General features: G+C 55.5%; 1 protein-coding gene across 3 annotated transcripts in view; it reads right to left on the minus strand.

Annotated features, from left to right (window-relative positions):
- Positions 1-20,979, minus strand: part of cers3a (ceramide synthase 3a) — a 144,103-nt gene that overhangs the window by 93,891 nt on the left and 29,233 nt on the right. For all 3 annotated transcript variants that reach the window (XM_078530488.1, XM_078530489.1, XM_078530486.1), the window contains exons 3-4: positions 19,584-19,701; positions 1,400-1,518 (exon numbers count right to left, since the gene is read on the minus strand). In XM_078530488.1, coding sequence (XP_078386614.1) covers positions 1,400-1,518; positions 19,584-19,701 — 237 coding nt within the window. The remainder of the gene's footprint in view (positions 1-1,399; positions 1,519-19,583; positions 19,702-20,979) is intronic.

Consider the following 20,979-nt stretch of genomic DNA (forward strand, 5'->3'; position numbering starts at 1 on the left):
TTAAACACCACTATCGTACCTGCTTCCACCACCTCCTCTGGCAGCGAATTCCAGACACTCGCTACCCTCTGCGTAAAAAACTTGCCCCGCACATCTCCTCTAAAGTTTTCTCCTCTCACCTTAAATCTATGTCCCCTAGTAATTGACTCTTCCACTCTGGGAAAAAGCTTCTGACTATCTACTCTGTCCATGCCACTCATAATTTTGTAAACTTCTATCAAGTCGCCCCTCAATCTCCGTCGCTCTAGCGAGAACAATCCGAGTTTCTCCAACCTCTCCTCATAGCTAATAACCTCCAGACCAGGCAGCATCCTGGTAAACCTCCTCTGCACCCTCTCCAATGCCTCCATATCCTTCTGGTAATGTGGCGACCAGAATTGCACGCAATATTCCAAGTGTGGCCTAACCAAGGTTCTATACAGCTGCAGCATGACTTCCCAGCTTTTATACTCAATACCCCTGCCAATGAAGGCAATCATGCCATATACCTTCCTGACTACCTTATCCACCTGCATTGCCACTTTCAGTGACCTGTGGACCTGTACACCCAGATCCCTCTGCCCGTCGATGCACTTAAGGGTTCTAAAAACCAGATGGGTTTTTACACCAATCAATGACAGACAGTGCTGAATCAGGCTGGCAGTGAACAGCACTGTGGGTGGACCTACACCACATCGACTGCAGCAGTTCAAGGAGGTGGCTCACCATGACCTTCTCAAGGGCAATTAGGGATGGGCAATAAATGCTGGCCTAGCCAGCAACGCCCACATCCTATTAACAAAGAAAAAAAGTAAAGGGTAAATGTAGAGTGTTTATGTTTAGTTTCTAAAGTGTGGAATTTTTGACAGGAGGAATTTGAATTTTCAGTTCAGAGTCGCTCACTCAATATTGGATCCTGCAAAAGGTCAGACATTTCTGACTGAGCTTTTAGCTCAGCAATATTATTACATTGTGTTTCATTTCAGAGTACACACACCAGCTTCTCATTATTTGTCAGGTTGTTGGATTATTCTATGTCAGTTGCACTGTATCCCCAAATATTGTCATGTACACAACAGGATTTGCAAACATCTATTTTTCTCTGTAACAATTAACCAAATCCAGACGTTTTCCAGAAAGTGAGTTCATTCAATATAGTGTGACCTGACCTTCACGAGTTCATTCATATTTTGCCGCAAGTCTCTGCTGTTTACATCCGTTTAGCTCACTGCCACCTTCTCAAGGTCAATAAATGTTGGCCTAGCCAGCGACATTCACAAACAACGAACGAATAAAAAAGACCCCAGCAATTCGCAATTTGAATCTCCAAACTGATCAGATGTACAGAGGTACTCCCTGAAAAAGGAACAAAACAACTCAACATTCGCAACAGGGTCCTGTAACAACATGTGAAACTTACCAAGCCTCTCGAAACTTTTTCATCAAACTCGGCCTATCTTGATTGCGCCTCCTTCTAAACCATCTCTCGATCATCCGGACTGTCCAGCTGCATTTCTTTGACAAGCCTTCGATCTGTGACTGTAAAATACAATTGACAACTTTAAATTTTAAAAAATCTACAGAATTAATTCAATTCCTCATTATAATCTTTTTGCCTTAATATATAGAGCTCTAAATCATATTCATGTGAACGTGAGGGACATTCCAAATGCCAAGGTTCTTCCAGGTGATTTCAATGCTGCGTCTGTCAGAGATTCACGGCTAATGTGCCTTAGTCATCAGCAGGTGGGCAAGATCAATGACAATGGACAACAGCTTCTGGAACTTTCTGCCCGGAATGAAGTCTGCATCAGCAACGTTTTCTTCCAAGGCAAACATCACCACAGGGTACCATGACATCACCTAGAATTGGCCATTGGCACCAACTTGACCTGATTATCATAAACTCTGCCCAGTGTTCTTCATACCCACACCGACCACAGTGCAGGTTGTGACAGTAACCACTCTCCTGTCAACAGTAAAGTGAAGGTGCAACTCCAAAGGTTTGACAGCTCCAAACACACCCAGCGCGCATCGAAATCCCTGACACGGAAAAGCGCGCATCAACAACACGGACCAGAGCGCATCAACATCCCCGACACGGACCATCCCTGACACGGACCAGCCCCGACACGGACCAGCGCGCATCGACATCCCTGACACGGACCAGCGCTCATCAACAACACGGACCAGCGCGCATCAACATCCCCGACATGGATCAGCGCGCATCAACATCCCTGACACGGACCAGAGCGCATCAACAACCCTGACACGGACCAGCGCGCATCAACATCCCTGACACGGACCAGCAATCATCAACAACACGGACCAGCGCGCATCAACATCCCCGACATGGATCAGCGCGCATCAACAACACGGACCAGCGCGCATCAACAACACGGACCAGCGCGCATCAACAACACGGACCAGCGCGCATCAACAACCCCGACACGGACCAGCGCGCATCAACAACACGGACCAGCACGCATCAACATCCCCGACACGGACCAGCGCGCATCAACAACACGGACCAGCGCGCATCAACATCCCTGACACGGACCAGCGCGCATCAACATCCCTGACACGGACCAGCGCGCATCAACATCCCAGACATGGACCAGCGCGCATCAACAACACGGACCAGCGCGCATCAACATCCCTGACACGGACCAGCGCGCATCAACAACACGGACAAGCGCGCATCAACATCCCTGACACGGACCAGCGCGCATCAACAACACGGACCAGCGCGCATCAACATCCCCGACACGGAACAGCGCGCATCAACAACACGGACCAGCGCACATCAACATCCCTGACACGGACCAGCGCGCATCAAAAACATGGACCAGCGCGCATCAACATCCCCGGCACGGACCAGCGCGCATCAACAACACGGACCAGCGCGCATCAACATCCCCGACACGGACCAGCGCGCATCAACAACACGGACCAGCGCGCATCAACATCCCTGACATGGACCATCCCTGACACGGACCAGCGCGCATCAACAACACGGACCAAGGCGCATCAACATCCCTGACACGGACCAGCGCGCATCAACATCCCTGACACGGACCAGCTGGCATCAACATCCCCGACATGGACCAGCGCGCATCAACATCCCCGACACGGACCAGCGTGCATCAACATCCCTGACACGGACCAGCGCGCATCAACATCCCTGACACGGACCAGCGTGCATCAACATCCCCGACATGGACCAGCGCGCATCAACATCCCCGACACGGACCAGCGCGCATCAACATCCCTGATACGGACCAGCGCGCATCAACAACACGGACCAGGGCGCATCAACATCCCTGACACGGACCAGCGCGCATCAACATCCCCGACATGGACCAGCGCGCATCAACATCCCCGACACGGACCAGCGCGCATCAACATCCCTGATACGGACCAGCGCGCATCAACAACACGGACCAGCGCGCATCAACATCCCTGACACGGACCAGCACGCATCAACATCTCCGACACGGACCAGCGCGCATCAACAACACGGACCAGCGCGCATCAACAACACGGACCAGCGCGCATCAACATCCCTGACAAGGACCAGTGCGCATCAACATCCCTGGCACGGACCAGCGCGCATCAACAACACGGACCAGCGCGCATCAACATCCCCGACACGGACCAGCGCGCATCAACATCCCCGACACGGACCAGCGCGCATCAACATCCTCGACACGGACCAGCGCGCATCAACAACATGGACCAGCGCGCATCAACATCCACTAAACAGATCAGCACGCATCAACATCCCCGACACGGACCAGCGCGCATCAACAACACGGACCAGCGCGCATCAACAACACGGACCAGCGCGCATCAACAACACGGACCAGCACGCATCAACATCCCTGACACGGACCAGCACGCATCAACATCCCCGACACGGACCAGCGCGCATCAAAAACATGGACCAGCGCGCATCAACATCCCCGACACGGACCAGCGCGCATCAAAAACATGGACCAGCGCGCATCAACATCTCCGACACGGACCAGCGCGCATCAACAACACGGACCAGCGCGCATCAACAACACGGACCAGCGCGCATCAACATCCCTGACAAGGACCAGTGCGCATCAACATCCCTGGCACGGACCAGCGCGCATCAACAACACGGACCAGCACGCATCAACATCCCCGACACGGACCAGCGCGCATCAACAACACGGACCAGCGCGCATCAACATCCCTGACATGGACCAGCGCGCATCAACATCCCCGACACGGACCAGCGCGCATCAACATCCCCGACACGGACAAGCACGCATCAACATCCCCGACACGGACCAGCGTGCATCAACATCCTCGACACGGACCAGCGCGCATCAACAACATGGACCAGCGCGCATCAACATCCCCGAAACAGATCAGCACGCATCAACATCCCCGACACGGACCAGCGCGCATCAACAACACGGACCAGCGCGCATCAACATCGCTGACACGGACCAGCGCGCATCAACATCCCCGACACGGACCAGCGCGCATCACCACCCCTGACACGGACCAGCGCGCATCAACATCCCCGACACGAACCAGCGCGCATCAACATCCCCGACACGGACCAGCGCGCATCAACATCCCCGACACGGACCAGCGCGCATCAACATCCCTGACACGGACCAGCGCGCATCAACATCCCCGACACGGACCAGCGCGCATCAACATCCCCGACACGGACCAGCGCGCATCAACATCCTTGACACGGACCAGCGCACATCAACAACACGGACCAGCGCGCATCAACATCCCCGACATGGACCAGCGCGCATCAACATCCCCGACACGGACGAGCGCATATCAACATCCCCGACACGGACCAGCGCGCATCAACATCCCCGACACGGACCAGCGTGCATCAACAACACGGACCAGTGCGCTTCAACATCCCCGACACGGACCAACGCGCATCAACAACACGGACCAGCGCGCATCAACATCCCCGACACGGACCAGCGCACATCAACATCCCCGACACGGACCAGCGCACATCAACATCCCCGACACGGACCAGCGCGCATCAACATCCCTGACACGGACCAGCGCACATCAACATCCCCGACACGGACCAGCGCACATCAACATCCCCGACACGGACCAGTGCACATGAACATCCCTGACACGGACCAGCGCGCATCAACATCTCCGACACGGACCAGCGCACATCAACATCCCCGACACAGACCAGCGCGCATCAACAACATGGACCAGTGCGCATCAACATCCCTGACACGGACCAGCGCGCATCAACAACACGGACCAGCGCGCATCAACATCCCTGACACGGACCAGCGCGCATAAACATCCCCGACACGGACCAGCGCGCATCAACAACACGGACCAGCGCGCATCAACATCCCCGACACGGACCAGCACGCATCAACATCCCTGACATGGACCAGCGCGCATCAACAACACGGACCAGTGCGCATCAACATCCCCGACACGGACCAGCGCGCATCAACAACACGGACCAGCGCGCATCAACAACACGGACCAGCGCGCATCAACATCCCCGACATGGACCAGCGCGCATCAACAACACGGACCAGAGCGCATCAACATCCCCGACACGGAGCAGCGCGCATCAACAACACGGACCAGCGTGCATCAAAAACACAGACCAGCGCGCATCAACAACACGGACCAGCGCGCATCAACAACACGGACCAGCGCGCATCAACAACACGGACCAGCGCACATATACATCCCTGACACGGACCAGCGCGCATCAACATCCCTGACACGGACCAGTGCGCATCAACATCCCTGACATGGACCATCCCTGACACGGACCAGCGCGCATCAACAACACGGACCAGCGCGCATCAACATCCCTGACACGGACGAGCGCGCATCAACATCCCTGACACGGACCAGCGCGCATCAACATCCACGACACGGACCAGCGCGCATCAACATTCCCGACACGGAGCAGCGCGCATCAACATCCCCGACACGGACCAGCGCGCATCAACATCCCCGACACGGACCAGCGCACATGAACATCCCTGACACGGACCAGCGCGCATCAACATCTCCGACACGGACCAGCGCACATCAACATCCCCGACACAGACCAGCGCGCATCAACAACACGGACCAGCGCGCATCAACTTCCCTGACACGGACGACCGCGCATCAACAACACGGACCAGCGCGCATCAACATCCCTGACACGGACCAGCGCGCATCAACATCCCCGACACGGACCAGCGCGCATCAACAACACGGACCAGCGCGCATCAACATCCCCGACACGGACCAGCGCGCATCAACAACACGGACCAGCGCGCATCAACATCCCCGACACGGACCAGTGCGCATCAACATCCCTGACACGGACAAGTGCGCATCAACATCCCTGACATGGACCATCCCTGACACGGACCAGCGCGCATCAATAACACGGACCAGCGCGCATCAACATCCCTGACACGGACCAGCGCGCATCAACATCCCTGACACGGACCAGCGCGCATCAACATCCCCGACACGGACCAGCGCGCATCAACAACACGGACCAGCGCGCATCAACATCCCCGACATGGACCAGCGCGCATCAACAACACGGACCAGCGCGCATAAACATCCCTGACACGGACCAGCGCGCATCAACATCTCCGACACGGACCAGCGCGCATCATCAACACAGACCAGCGCGCATCAACAACACGGACCAGCGCGCATCAAAATCCCCGACATGGACCAGCACGCATCAACATCCCTGACATGGACCAGCGTGCATCAACAACACGGACCAGTGCGCATCAACATCCCCGACACGGACCAGCGCGCATCAACAACACGGACCAGCGCGCATCAACAACACGGACCAGCGCGCATCAAGAACACGGACCAGCGCGCATCAACAACATGGACCAGCGCGCATCAACAACACGGACCAGCGCACATAAACATCCCTGACACAGACCAGCGCGCATCAACATCCCTGACACGGACCAGTGCGCATCAACATCCCCGACATGGACCATCCCTGACACGGACCAGCGCGCATCAACAACACGGACCAGCACGTATCAACATCCCTGACACGGACGAGCGCGCATCAACATCCCTGACACGGACCAGCGCGAATCAACATCCACGACACGGACCAGCGCGCATCAACATCCCTGACATGGACCAGCGTGCATCAACATCCCCGACACGGACCAGCGCGCATCAACATCTCGACACGGACCAGCGCGCATCAACATCCCCGACACGGACCAGTGCGCATCAACATCCCCGACACGGACCAGCGCGCATCAACAACACGGACCAGCGCACATCAACATCTCCGACACGGACCAGCACGCATCATCAACACAGACCAGCGCGCATCAACAACACGGACCAGCGCGCATCAACATCCCTGACACGGACCAGCGCGCATCAACATCCCTGACACGGACCAGCGCGCATCAACAACACGGACCAGCGCGCATCAACATGCCGGACAAGGACCAGCCCGCATCAACAACACGGATCAGCGCGCATCAACATCCCCGACACGGACCAGCGCGCATCAACATCCCCGACACGGACCACCGCAAATCAAGATCCCCGACACTGACCAGCGCGCATCAACATCCCCGACACGGACTAGCGCGCATCAACATCCCCGACACGGACCAGCGCGCATCAACATCCTCTACACGGACCAGCGCGCATCAACATCTCCGACACGGACCAGCGCGCATCAACATCCCTGACACGGACCAGCGCGCATCAACATCCCCGACACGGACCAGCGCGCATCAACAACACGGACCAGCGCGCATCAACAACACGGACCAGCGCGCATCAACATCCCCGACACGGACCAGCACGCATCAACATCCCTGACATGGACCAGCGCGCATCAACAACACGGACCAGTGCGCATCAACATCCCCGACACGGACCAGCGCGCATCAACAACACGGACCAGCGCGCATCAACAACACGGACCAGCGCGCATCAACAACACGGACCAGCGCGCATCAACAACACGGACCAGCGCACATAAACATCCCTGACACAGACCAGCGCGCATCAACATCCCTGACACGGACCAGTGCGCATCAACATCCCTGACATGCACCATCCCTGACACGGACCAGCGCGCATCAACAACACGGACCAGCACGCATCAACATCCCTGACACGGACGAGCACGCATCAACATCCCTGACACGGACCAGCGCGCATCAACATCCACGACACGGACCAGCGCGCATCAACATCCCTGACATGGACCAGCGTGCATCAACATCCCCGACACGGACCAGCGCGCATCAACATTGACGACACGGACCAGCGCGCATCAACATCCCCGACACGGACCAGCGCGCATCAACATCGACGACACGGACCAGCGCGCATCAACATCCCCGACACGGACCAGCGCACATGAACATCCCTGACACGGACCAGCGCGCATCAACATCTCCGACACGGACCAGCGCACATCAACATCCCCGACACAGACCAGCGCGCATCAACAACACGGACCAGCGCGCATCAACTTCCCTGACACGGACGACCGCGCATCAACAACACGGACCAGCGCGCATCAACATCCCTGACACGGACCAGCGCGCATCAACATCCCCGACACGGACCAGCGCGCATCAACAACACGGACCAGCACGCATCAACATCCCCGACACGGACCAGTGCGCATCAACAACACGGACCAGCGCGCATCAACATCCCCGACACGGACCACCGCGCATCAACATCCCTGACACGGACAAGTGCGCATCAACATCCCTGACATGGACCATCCCTGACACGGACCAGCGCGCATCAATAACACGGACCAGCGCGCATCAACATCCCTGACACGGACCAGCGCGCATCAACATCCCTGACACGGACCAGCGCGCATCAACATCCCCGACACGGACCAGCGCGCATCAACAACACGGACCAGCGCGCATCAACATCCCCGACATGGACCAGCGCGCATCACCACCCCTGACACGGACCAGCACGCATCAACATCCCCGACACGGACCAGCGCGCATCAACAACACGGACCAGCGCGCATCAACATCGCTGACACGGACCAGCGCGCATCAACATCCCCGACACGGACCAGCGCGCATCACCACCCCTGACACGGACCAGCGCGCATCAACATCCCCGACACGAACCAGCGCGCATCAACATCCCCGACACGGACCAGCGCGCATCAACATCCCCGACACGGACCAGCGCGCATCAACATCCCTGACACGGACCAGCGCGCATCAACATCCCCGACACGGACCAGCGCGCATCAACATCCCCGACACGGACCAGCGCGCATCAACATCCTTGACACGGACCAGCGCACATCAACAACACGGACCAGCGCGCATCAACATCCCCGACATGGACCAGCGCGCATCAACATCCCCGACACGGACGAGCGCATATCAACATCCCCGACACGGACCAGCGCGCATCAACATCCCCGACACGGACCAGCGTGCATCAACAACACGGACCAGTGCGCTTCAACATCCCCGACACGGACCAACGCGCATCAACAACACGGACCAGCGCGCATCAACATCCCCGACACGGACCAGCGCACATCAACATCCCCGACACGGACCAGCGCACATCAACATCCCCGACACGGACCAGCGCGCATCAACATCCCTGACACGGACCAGCGCACATCAACATCCCCGACACGGACCAGCGCACATCAACATCCCCGACACGGACCAGTGCACATGAACATCCCTGACACGGACCAGCGCGCATCAACATCTCCGACACGGACCAGCGCACATCAACATCCCCGACACAGACCAGCGCGCATCAACAACATGGACCAGTGCGCATCAACATCCCTGACACGGACCAGCGCGCATCAACAACACGGACCAGCGCGCATCAACATCCCTGACACGGACCAGCGCGCATAAACATCCCCGACACGGACCAGCGCGCATCAACAACACGGACCAGCGCGCATCAACATCCCCGACACGGACCAGCACGCATCAACATCCCTGACATGGACCAGCGCGCATCAACAACACGGACCAGTGCGCATCAACATCCCCGACACGGACCAGCGCGCATCAACAACACGGACCAGCGCGCATCAACAACACGGACCAGCGCGCATCAACATCCCCGACATGGACCAGCGCGCATCAACAACACGGACCAGAGCGCATCAACATCCCCGACACGGAGCAGCGCGCATCAACAACACGGACCAGCGTGCATCAAAAACACGGACCAGCGCGCATCAACAACACGGACCAGCGCGCATCAACAACACGGACCAGCGCGCATCAACAACACGGACCAGCGCACATATACATCCCTGACACGGACCAGCGCGCATCAACATCCCTGACACGGACCAGTGCGCATCAACATCCCTGACATGGACCATCCCTGACACGGACCAGCGCGCATCAACAACACGGACCAGCGCGCATCAACATCCCTGACACGGACGAGCGCGCATCAACATCCCTGACACGGACCAGCGCGCATCAACATCCACGACACGGACCAGCGCGCATCAACATTCCCGACACGGAGCAGCGCGCATCAACATCCCCGACACGGACCAGCGCGCATCAACATCCCCGACACGGACCAGCGCGCATCAACATCCCCGACACGGAGCAGCGCACATGAACATCCCTGACACGGACCAGCGCGCATCAACATCTCCGACACGGACCAGCGCACATCAACATCCCCGACACAGACCAGCGCGCATCAACAACACGGACCAGCGCGCATCAACTTCCCTGACACGGACGACCGCGCATCAACAACACGGACCAGCGCGCATCAACATCCCTGACACGGACCAGCGCGCATCAACATCCCCGACACGGACCAGCGCGCATCAACAACACGGACCAGCGCGCATCAACATCCCCGACACGGACCAGCGCGCATCAACAACACGGACCAGCGCGCATCAACATCCCCGACACGGACCAGTGCGCATCAACATCCCTGACACGGACAAGTGCGCATCAACATCCCTGACATGGACCATCCCTGACACGGACCAGCGCGCATCAATAACACGGACCAGCGCGCATCAACATCCCTGACACGGACCAGCGCGCATCAACATCCCTGACACGGACCAGCGCGCATCAACATCCCTGACATGGACCAGCGCGCATCAACAACACGGACCAGTGCGCATCAACATCCCCGACACGGACCAGCGCGCATCAACAACACGGACCAGCGCGCATCAACAACACGGACCAGCGCGCATCAACAACACGGACCAGCGCGCATCAACAACACGGACCAGCGCACATAAACATCCCTGACACAGACCAGCGCGCATCAACATCCCTGACACGGACCAGTGCGCATCAACATCCCTGACATGCACCATCCCTGACACGGACCAGCGCGCATCAACAACACGGACCAGCACGCATCAACATCCCTGACACGGACGAGCACGCATCAACATCCCTGACACGGACCAGCGCGCATCAACATCCACGACACGGACCAGCGCGCATCAACATCCCTGACATGGACCAGCGTGCATCAACATCCCCGACACGGACCAGCGCGCATCAACATTGACGACACGGACCAGCGCGCATCAACATCCCCGACACGGACCAGCGCGCATCAACATCGACGACACGGACCAGCGCGCATCAACATCCCCGACACGGACCAGCGCACATGAACATCCCTGACACGGACCAGCGCGCATCAACATCTCCGACACGGACCAGCGCACATCAACATCCCCGACACAGACCAGCGCGCATCAACAACACGGACCAGCGCGCATCAACTTCCCTGACACGGACGACCGCGCATCAACAACACGGACCAGCACGCATCAACATCCCTGACACGGACCAGCGCGCATCAACATCCCCGACACGGACCAGCGCGCATCAACATCCCTGACACGGAACAGCGCGCATCAACAACACGGACCAGCGCGCATCAAAATCCCCAACACGGACCGGCGCGCATCAACAACACGGACCAGAGCGCATCAACAACACGGACCAGCGCGCATCAACATCCCCGACACGGACCAGCGCGCATCAACAACACGGACCAGCGCGCATCAACATCCCCGACACGGACCAGCGCACATCAACATCCCGGACACGGTCCAGCGCGCATCAACATCCCCGACACGGACCAGCGCGCATCAACATCCCCGACACGGAACAGCGCGCATCAACATCCCCGACACGGACCAGCGCGCATCAACATTCCTGACACGGACCAGCGCGCATCAACAACACGGACCAGCACGCATCAACATCCCCGACACGGAGCAGCGCACATCAACATCCCCGACACGGACCAGCGCGCATCAACAACCCCGACACGGACCAGCGCGAATCAACATCCCCGACACGGACCAGCGCACATCAACATCCCCGACACGGACCAGCGCGCATCAACATCCCCGACACGGACCAGCGCGCATCAACATCCCCGACACGGACCAGCGCACATCAACATCCCCGACACGGACCAGCGCGCATCAACATCCCCGACACGGACCAGCGCACATCAACATCCCCGACACGGACCAGCGCGCATCAACATCCCCGACACGGACCAGCGCGCATCAACATCCCCGACACAGACCATCCCCGACACGGACCAGCGCGCATCAACATCCCCGACACGGACCAGCGCGCATCAACATCCCCGACACGGACCAGCGCGCATCAACATCCCCGACACGGACCAGCGCGCATCAACATCCCCGACACGGACCAGCGCGCATCAACATCCCCGACACGGACCAGCGCGCATCAACATCCCCGACACGGACCAGCGCGCATCAACATTCCTGACACTGACCAGCGCGCATCAACATCCCCGACACGGACCAGCGCGCATCAACATCCCCGACACGGACCAGGGCGCATCAACATTACTGACACGGACCAGCGTGCATCAACATCCCTGACACGGACCAGCGCGTATCAACATCCCCGACACGGACCATCACGCATCAACATCCCTGACACGGACCATCCCCGACACGGACCAGCGCGCATCAACATTCCTGACACGGACCAGCGCGCATCAACATCCCCGACACGGACCAGCGCGCATCAACATCCCCGACACGGACCAGCGCGCATCAACATCCCTGACACGGACCAGCGCGCATCAACATCCTCAACACGGACCAGCGCGCATCAACATCCCCGACACGGACCAGCGCGCATCAACAACACGGACCAGCGCGCATCAACATCCCTGACACGGACCAGCGCGCATCAACAACACGGACCAGCGCGCATCAACATCCCCGACACGGACCAGCGCGCATCAACAACACGGACCAGCGCGCATCAACATCCCTGACACGGACCAGCGCGCATAAACATCCCCGACACGGACCAGCGCGCATCAACAACACGGACCAGCGCGCATCAACATCCCCGACACGGACCAGCACGCATCAACATCCCTGACATGGACCAGCGCGCATCAACAACACGGACCAGTGCGCATCAACATCCCCGACACGGACCAGCGCGCATCAACAACACGGACCAGCGCGCATCAACATCCCCGACACGGACCAGCGCGCATCAACATCCCCGACACGGACCAGCGCGCATCAACATCCCCGACACGGACCAGCGCGCATCAACATCCCCGACACGGACCAGCGCGCATCAACAACACGGACCAGCGCGCATCAACAACATGGACCAGTGCGCATCAACATCCCCGACACAGACCAGCGCGCATCAACATCCCCGACACGGACCAGCGCGCATCAACATTCCCGACACGGACCAGCGCGCATCAACAACACGGACCAGCGCGCATCAACATCCCAGACACGGACTAGCGCGCATCAACAACACGGACCCGCGCGCATCAACATCCCCGACACGGACCAGCGCGCATCAACATCCCTGACACGGACCAGCGCGCATCAACATCCCCGACACGGACCAGCGCGCATCAACATCCCCGACACGGACCAGCGCGCATCAACATCCCTGACACGGACCAGCGCGCATCAACATCCCCGACACGGACCAGCGCACATCAACATCCCTGACACGGACCAGCGCGCATCAACATCCCCGACACGGACCAGCGCACATCAACATCCCCGACATGGACCAGCGCACATCAACAGCACGGACCAGCGCGCATCAACAACATGGACCAGTGCGCATCAACATCCCCGACACAGACCAGCGCGCATCAACATCCCCGACACGGACCAGCGCGCATCAACATTCCCGACACGGACCAGCGCGCATCAACAACACGGACCAGCGCGCATCAACATCCCAGACACGGACTAGCGCGCATCAACAACACGGACCCGCGCGCATCAACATCCCCGACACGGACCAGCGCGCATCAACATCCCTGACACGGACCAGCGCGCATCAACATCCCCGACACGGACCAGCGCGCATCAACATCCCCGACACGGACCAGCGCGCATCAACATCCCTGACACGGACCAGCGCGCATCAACATCCCCGACACGGACCAGCGCACATCAACATCCCTGACACGGACCAGCGCGCATCAACATCCCCGACACGGACCAGCGCACATCAACATCCCCGACATGGACCAGCGCGCATCAACAGCACGGACCAGCGCGCATCAACATCCCTGACACGGACCAGCGCGCATCAACATCCCCGACACGGACCAGCGCACATCAACATCCCCGACATGGACCAGCGCGCATCAACAGCACGGACCAGCGCGCATCAACATCCCTGACACGGACCAGCGCGCATCAACAACACGGACCAGCGCGCATCAACATCCCCGACACGGACCAGCGCGCATCAACATCCCCGACACGGACAAGCGCGCATCAACATCCCTGACACGGACCAGCGCGCATCAACAACACGGACTAGCGTGCATCAACATCCCCGACACGGACCAGCTCGCATCAACATCCCCGACACGAACCAGCGCGCATCAACATCCCTGACACGGACCAGCGCGCATCGACAACACGGACCAGCGCGCATCAACAACACGGGCCAGCGCGCATCAACATCCCCGACACGGACCAGCGCAAATCAACATCCCTGACACGGACCAGCGCGCATCAACAACACGGACCAGCGCGCATCAACAACACGGACCAGCGCGCATCAACATCCCCGACACGGACCAGCGCGAATCAACATCCCCAACACGGACCAGCGCGCATCAACATCCCTGACATAGACCAGCGCGCATCAACAACACGGTCCAGCGCGCATCAACATCCCTGACACGGACCAGCGTGCATCAACAACACGGACCAGCGCGCATCAACATCCCCAACACGGACCAGCGCGCATCAACAACACGGACCAGCGCGCATCAACATCCCCGACACGGACCAGCGTGCATCAACAACACGGACCAGCGCGCATCAACATCCCCGACACGGACCAGCGCGCATCAACATCCCCGACACGGACCATCCCTGACACGGACCTGCACGCATCAACATCCCCGACACGGACCAGCGCGCATCAACATCCCCGACACGGACCAGCGCGCATCAACATCCCTGACACGGACCAGCGCGCATCAACATCCCCGACACAGACCAGCATTTTGTATTGAAGTTCGAGTGACTGTGACCCGCCAAAGCTTTAGCCAGGTAATGCTGATGTTGATATTGATGAAGTTTGGAAGTCACTAAGATCAATCCGTATGAAACAGCGGCAGTAATATTTGGTAAAGCGGTAGCCTGCAACAAAGACTGGGTTTGAGACCTACTCAGCTGAGATACCATCTGTCATTGGAGCAATGAAGCAAAGTCTACAATGATGCACAACATACCCACAACAGCTAAAACACTGCACAACCTGAAAGTAGTCAAAAGATAGGGTGGCACTGAGTAAATAAACACTGGATAAACACTGAGTAAATAAACACTGAGTAAATAAACACTGGATCAGCCTACGTCAAGAAATCCAAACTGCCTATGACAGCGGAAATCGATGTTATGTACGGTGGGATCAAGAGGACACTTGATCTTATCATCACCAATGTTGCCCCCTGAAATCTACTCACTGACAAAAGCAAACCGATGTCCCAGTGGGTTGAACGTTGCAGTGAGCTGTACTCCCATGAGACTGACGTCTCAGCCTGTGTTTGATGCACTTCCTCATCTTCCTGTCGTGGCTGAGTTAGATGAAGAACCATCATCACTTGAGCCTGATTAGCAAATAGAAAGGGACCCGGCAAGGATGGAATTCCAGCTGAACTGCTCAAACATGGAAAATTCCATCTTTTCCCACACGTTCATGATCTTCTCCTTCTCTGTTGGAAAGCAGGCTCCATTCCTCAGGAGATGCATAACATAAAAATCATCAGACTATACAAAAGCAAAGGCGACAAAGGAGACTGCAACAACTACAGGGGCATCTGACTCCTGAGCATCATTGGGAAGCCTTCGCAAGGGTCAGGCTTAAATGACTCCATCTACTTTCAGATCGAGTGTACCTGGAACGCAGTGTGGTTTCTGTACCGGAGGATTTACTGTGGACAGGATCCTCTCCATACATCAGCTCCAAGAGAACAGGATATACCTCTTTACCTTACGTTTGTAGATCTCACATGGGCAGGTTTTGGAGAAAATTGGCTGCCCATGAAAGCTCCTCCGTCTCCTCTCCTTTCATGACAACATCCACTGTAGAGTTTCACAGCTTCACTTCTGACAGTTTCAGAGTGAAGAATGGAGTGAAACAGGGCTGTGTCCTCGCCCCCAGTCTGGTATTTTCTTCTCCTGACTTTTGCCTTCCCTGCAGATATAGGAGTTTACCTGCAAACTAGGTCAGACAGAAAGCTCTAGAATCTGTCCAGACTGAAAGTGAAAACAGAATTACCGCACGTCTTGATCAGAGAACCTCTCCACGCTGACGCCAGGTTCTCGCACGGAAACTCAGCTACAAAGACTCATGGATTCCTCTCCCAGGCCATGACGTGTTCACCCTGACTATAAGCATCAAGGAAACCTCGGTCATGGGATAGGGTGTCTCTTCCTCGCTCCTGATCGCACCAAAGGGCTCCTGCCGGAAGCGGTTAGCAAATTCTGCTTGGGTCCTTGGGTCCACAGTGACACACAATCTGTCTCTCGATGCAGAGCTCGATACACACATTGGGAAAACAGCCATCACCTTTAGCCCACTCACAAAACATACATGGAATAACCTCAAACTGAGTCTTAGGACCAAGATGCTGGTTAGTGAAGCCTGTGTTCTCAGCACCTTGCTGTATGCCTGTGAAACATGGACAACTTACAGCTATCAAGAAAGGAAGCTCAACGACATTCATCTTCGCTGTTTGAGGTGTGTTCTGTGCATCTCCTGGAAGGATAAATACAGCAATCCTTTCAAAGGCAAAGCTCCCATGTACATTGACACTCATCAAACAGAGGTGACTTTTCTGGCTTGGGGACATTTGCCGGGTGGAATTTGGTCTCATACCCAAGGACTTTCTGTATGGAGAGGTAGCCAGAGCCCCGTGAGCAATGGGACGTCCAAAGCTCCATTTCAAGGATGTTTACAATCCTGACAAAAAAGAGCCTAAACTCTCACACTGGGAACACGAGCCGATGACGATGGTGACGTCACCTGTGGGCTGACATACGCTACCATGACGACCAGTGGCTACAGCGGCTTGGCAACAGGCGCCAACACCAAAGACAGGAATCTACAGCGACACCAGATACCCACTTCACAGCGGCATTTGTGGCAGAACCTGCCTCTCACAGGTTGGTGTCTTCAGCCGTCAGGAATAGTTCACCAAATGAAGCTTCCCCATCCCCAGTGCATTTGCTGCACGTCCATTACCCTTCCTCAGGTGGGAGAACACCGACAATGATGCAAGGGTATTCTCTAAAAAAACTCACTATTTTGTCCTTGTACAAGATCTTGGTCAAGCCTCAATTAGAATACTGTGTCCAACTTTGATCTCCTCACATAATAGGTGACACTGTAACTTTGCAGAAGGTTGAGAGGTGACCTATTAGATTAGGCCCCAGTTTGAAGTGTGTTACTTCCCCAGGCTTCTCAAAGATCTGGGTCTCTCCACTTTACAGAAGTGGATACTTGGGGTGATTCCAGCAAGATCTTTAAAATGATGTAGAGCTTGGATTGTGTCTGTGTAGACAAATTGTTTCAACTCAATAGGTTGGGGCAGTACTAGGTTAGATTTTTGGAGGTGGTTCCTTCCCCAGAGAATAGTTAACCTCTGGAACAGGTTAGTCTGGTGGCCACTGATAAGCTGAATTCCTTCAAAAGAGATCTGGACCTGGATCTCTCTGGGGTGGAGATCACCATATACAAGAGGTAGTTACTGTGTAACATTAAATCAGGGCTAGAGTGATCTCCTGGACAGAGGTCAGCAACAATTTTCCAGAGCTCACCTAATGGTCCTGGGATTTTGGGTTGCATTTTACTTTCCCCTGCCAGGTGTGCTTTTGGCATTTGGTGGGGGGCATGTAAAATAGGGCGGGTGTACACCCATCACCTTTCCACCCACCCCCGAGTTCACCCCTATTATACAGGGGGTGGTGGGGTGGGTGCTGAAATTGACAGCCTGCCTGCCATGTTTAAATAGATAATCAAGGGTCAATTTGGCTCTTTACCAAGCCAATTGATCCCAATAATATGCTGCCCACACCATAAAACCTTTGGTGCAGGACTGGGCAGGAAGGAAGGGGGGAGGTTCTATCTTTGGGGAGTGCCCTTTGCAGATTGAGGAGAGAGGGGCAGCCCCCATAAGATAAAACCCCACACTGCCTGTTACATTAAACCCACCACCTCCATCCCCCTCCCCCCTCCCTAACCTGCCCAAGACCCCGGGCTCACCTGTTTCCGGGGATCCATTGTTTCTTCTTCTTATTCCCCGTTGCAGTCCCAGCAGTGCCCACTAATGTGCTCTTGGCCCTGTCGGGACTAATAGGGCAGCCGGCCAATCGGATTCCTTCCAGAGACAGGGTTGGGGGGGTGTGGGGGGAAAAGGTTGAGCCATCTGCCTCCTCCCTCCTTCCTGCTCCTGCAATATTCTGCCCTTTATCTGGTTTTTAGGTCCTGGGGGGTTGCACAGCTCTGGGTGGGGAGTGTCTGCATTGCAATGGGCAAGGAACCACCGCTGTACTGGACAGGAGGCTGAACAAGTGGATGTTTTCCTTTCTGGCATTTTTCTGTAAGTTATGTAATGACAGAAGATGTTGTACCTGGTGAATTATCGAATCCTTCATTGTTGGAACTGGGTCGCTTCAAAAGAAATTAAGCCTACATTTTTGTTTTAAAAAGCTCTTCCATTTCAACGTCCTCGGTGTGTTCAACACGCCTCATCTTTCACTTAACACTTCCAACCCACCCAAGCCATAACTGTGCAACCTCTGACTCACATGGAAATGTGTTTGTATCAGAAATAATAAATACTAAAGTAATACCAGATTCATCTTTATTATCAATGTGTCCAAGTGAAGTCACAATAACTGCGAGAGAGGGGTTGCTTAATTTTCTGCATAAAAAACTTATACTTTTTACAGCAATTTTCAAATTCAAATGCAAACTTACCCTGGTAGGATGCTTTGAAATTGAGACAAAAAAGTTTTCTAAAACCACGTTATATGTGACCTTCAATCGTACTTGGTTCTTAATCCCCATCATTTTGGCAAGAGGTGTGGCTATCAGCCTGTGAATGTAAATGCATTATCATAAACCTGGGGCTACAATCAAAGTGAATCATAGTTTCTTCTGATTATGTCTGTGCTGACTTTTTGAAAGAGTTAATCAATTCCTCTCATTTCCCTGCCATTTCCCCACAGCCCTCGCAATATTTTTTGTTTCAAATATTTACCCAGTTCCGTTTTGAAAGTTATCAAATCTACTTCCACTGCCTTTTCAGCCATAACAACGCAGATCATAACAAAACTGAGAAAAATAATGCCTCCCCCACCCGAGTTCCATGTTCTCAGGTTACTGACCTTTCTGAAGGATAAACAGTTTTGATTCATTTACTCTATCCTTTATGAGTTTGAACACCCTTATTAAATCTCCCCTTAACCTTCCTCATAACAATCCTAGCTTCTCTATTCTTTCCAAGCAACTACAGTCCCCCATCCCTGATCCCATTCTAGCAAATCTCTTCTACACCCTCACCAAGGCCTTGACATCCTTCCGAAAGTGTCATGGCCACAGTTGGACACACTGAGGTCTGACCAGTGATCTGTAAAGGTTTACCATAGCACCCTTGCTTTTTAACCCAATGCCTTTATTTATAAAGATACCATGTGTTTCTTTTAAAACAATCTTATCAACTTATCATCTTCAAAGATTTGTGTACATACACCCCCAGGTTTCAGTTCCTGCACCCACTTTTATATTCCCTCTTCTCAATCTTCCTTCCAAATTACATCACTTCACACTTCTCTGCATTAAGTTTCATCTGATGATTTTATCACGAGAGTAAGGGTAGATGTGATACCTGTAAGAACTTGCTAATGGATTGTTCTTTCACATTCAATGCTGTTCTGAAAATTAATCATATACCATGCTTGGAGAGGAGCAATGAGGTGGCAGAAAGGTAAGAGTTTCACACATTGAGGTCACTTCCAGGTATTGGGATTTTCATTTCCACAGGAAGGATTTAGGAATGAGTCAAGTTTTGAGATTAAAGTGAGTTCATTCAGGTTTAAAACCCTCTTTACAGCCGTGTACTGTATCCTCTGAGACTAACAGGTGATTGGTAAGTCAACTTGCCTTAACATTTACCCCTGGTGATTAACAATGTTACCTTCCTTCAAGCGATGAGTAACCCATTCACTGGAGACAACTCTGCAGAATATCAAGCAGTGAGTTCGCTGTCAGGAGAATGTTCCTGTTCGGTTGACAGGCCTGAATGGGGAAGGAGTCAGAGGAACAGTCCTCTCACTTCATGTGAACATAGAGAGAAAAGGTCAAAGGGACACAT

Source organism: Cetorhinus maximus, chromosome 26 (genome assembly GCF_964194155.1).
Source record: "Cetorhinus maximus chromosome 26, sCetMax3.hap1.1, whole genome shotgun sequence".
Classification (NCBI taxonomy): Eukaryota; Metazoa; Chordata; class Chondrichthyes; order Lamniformes; family Cetorhinidae; genus Cetorhinus; species Cetorhinus maximus.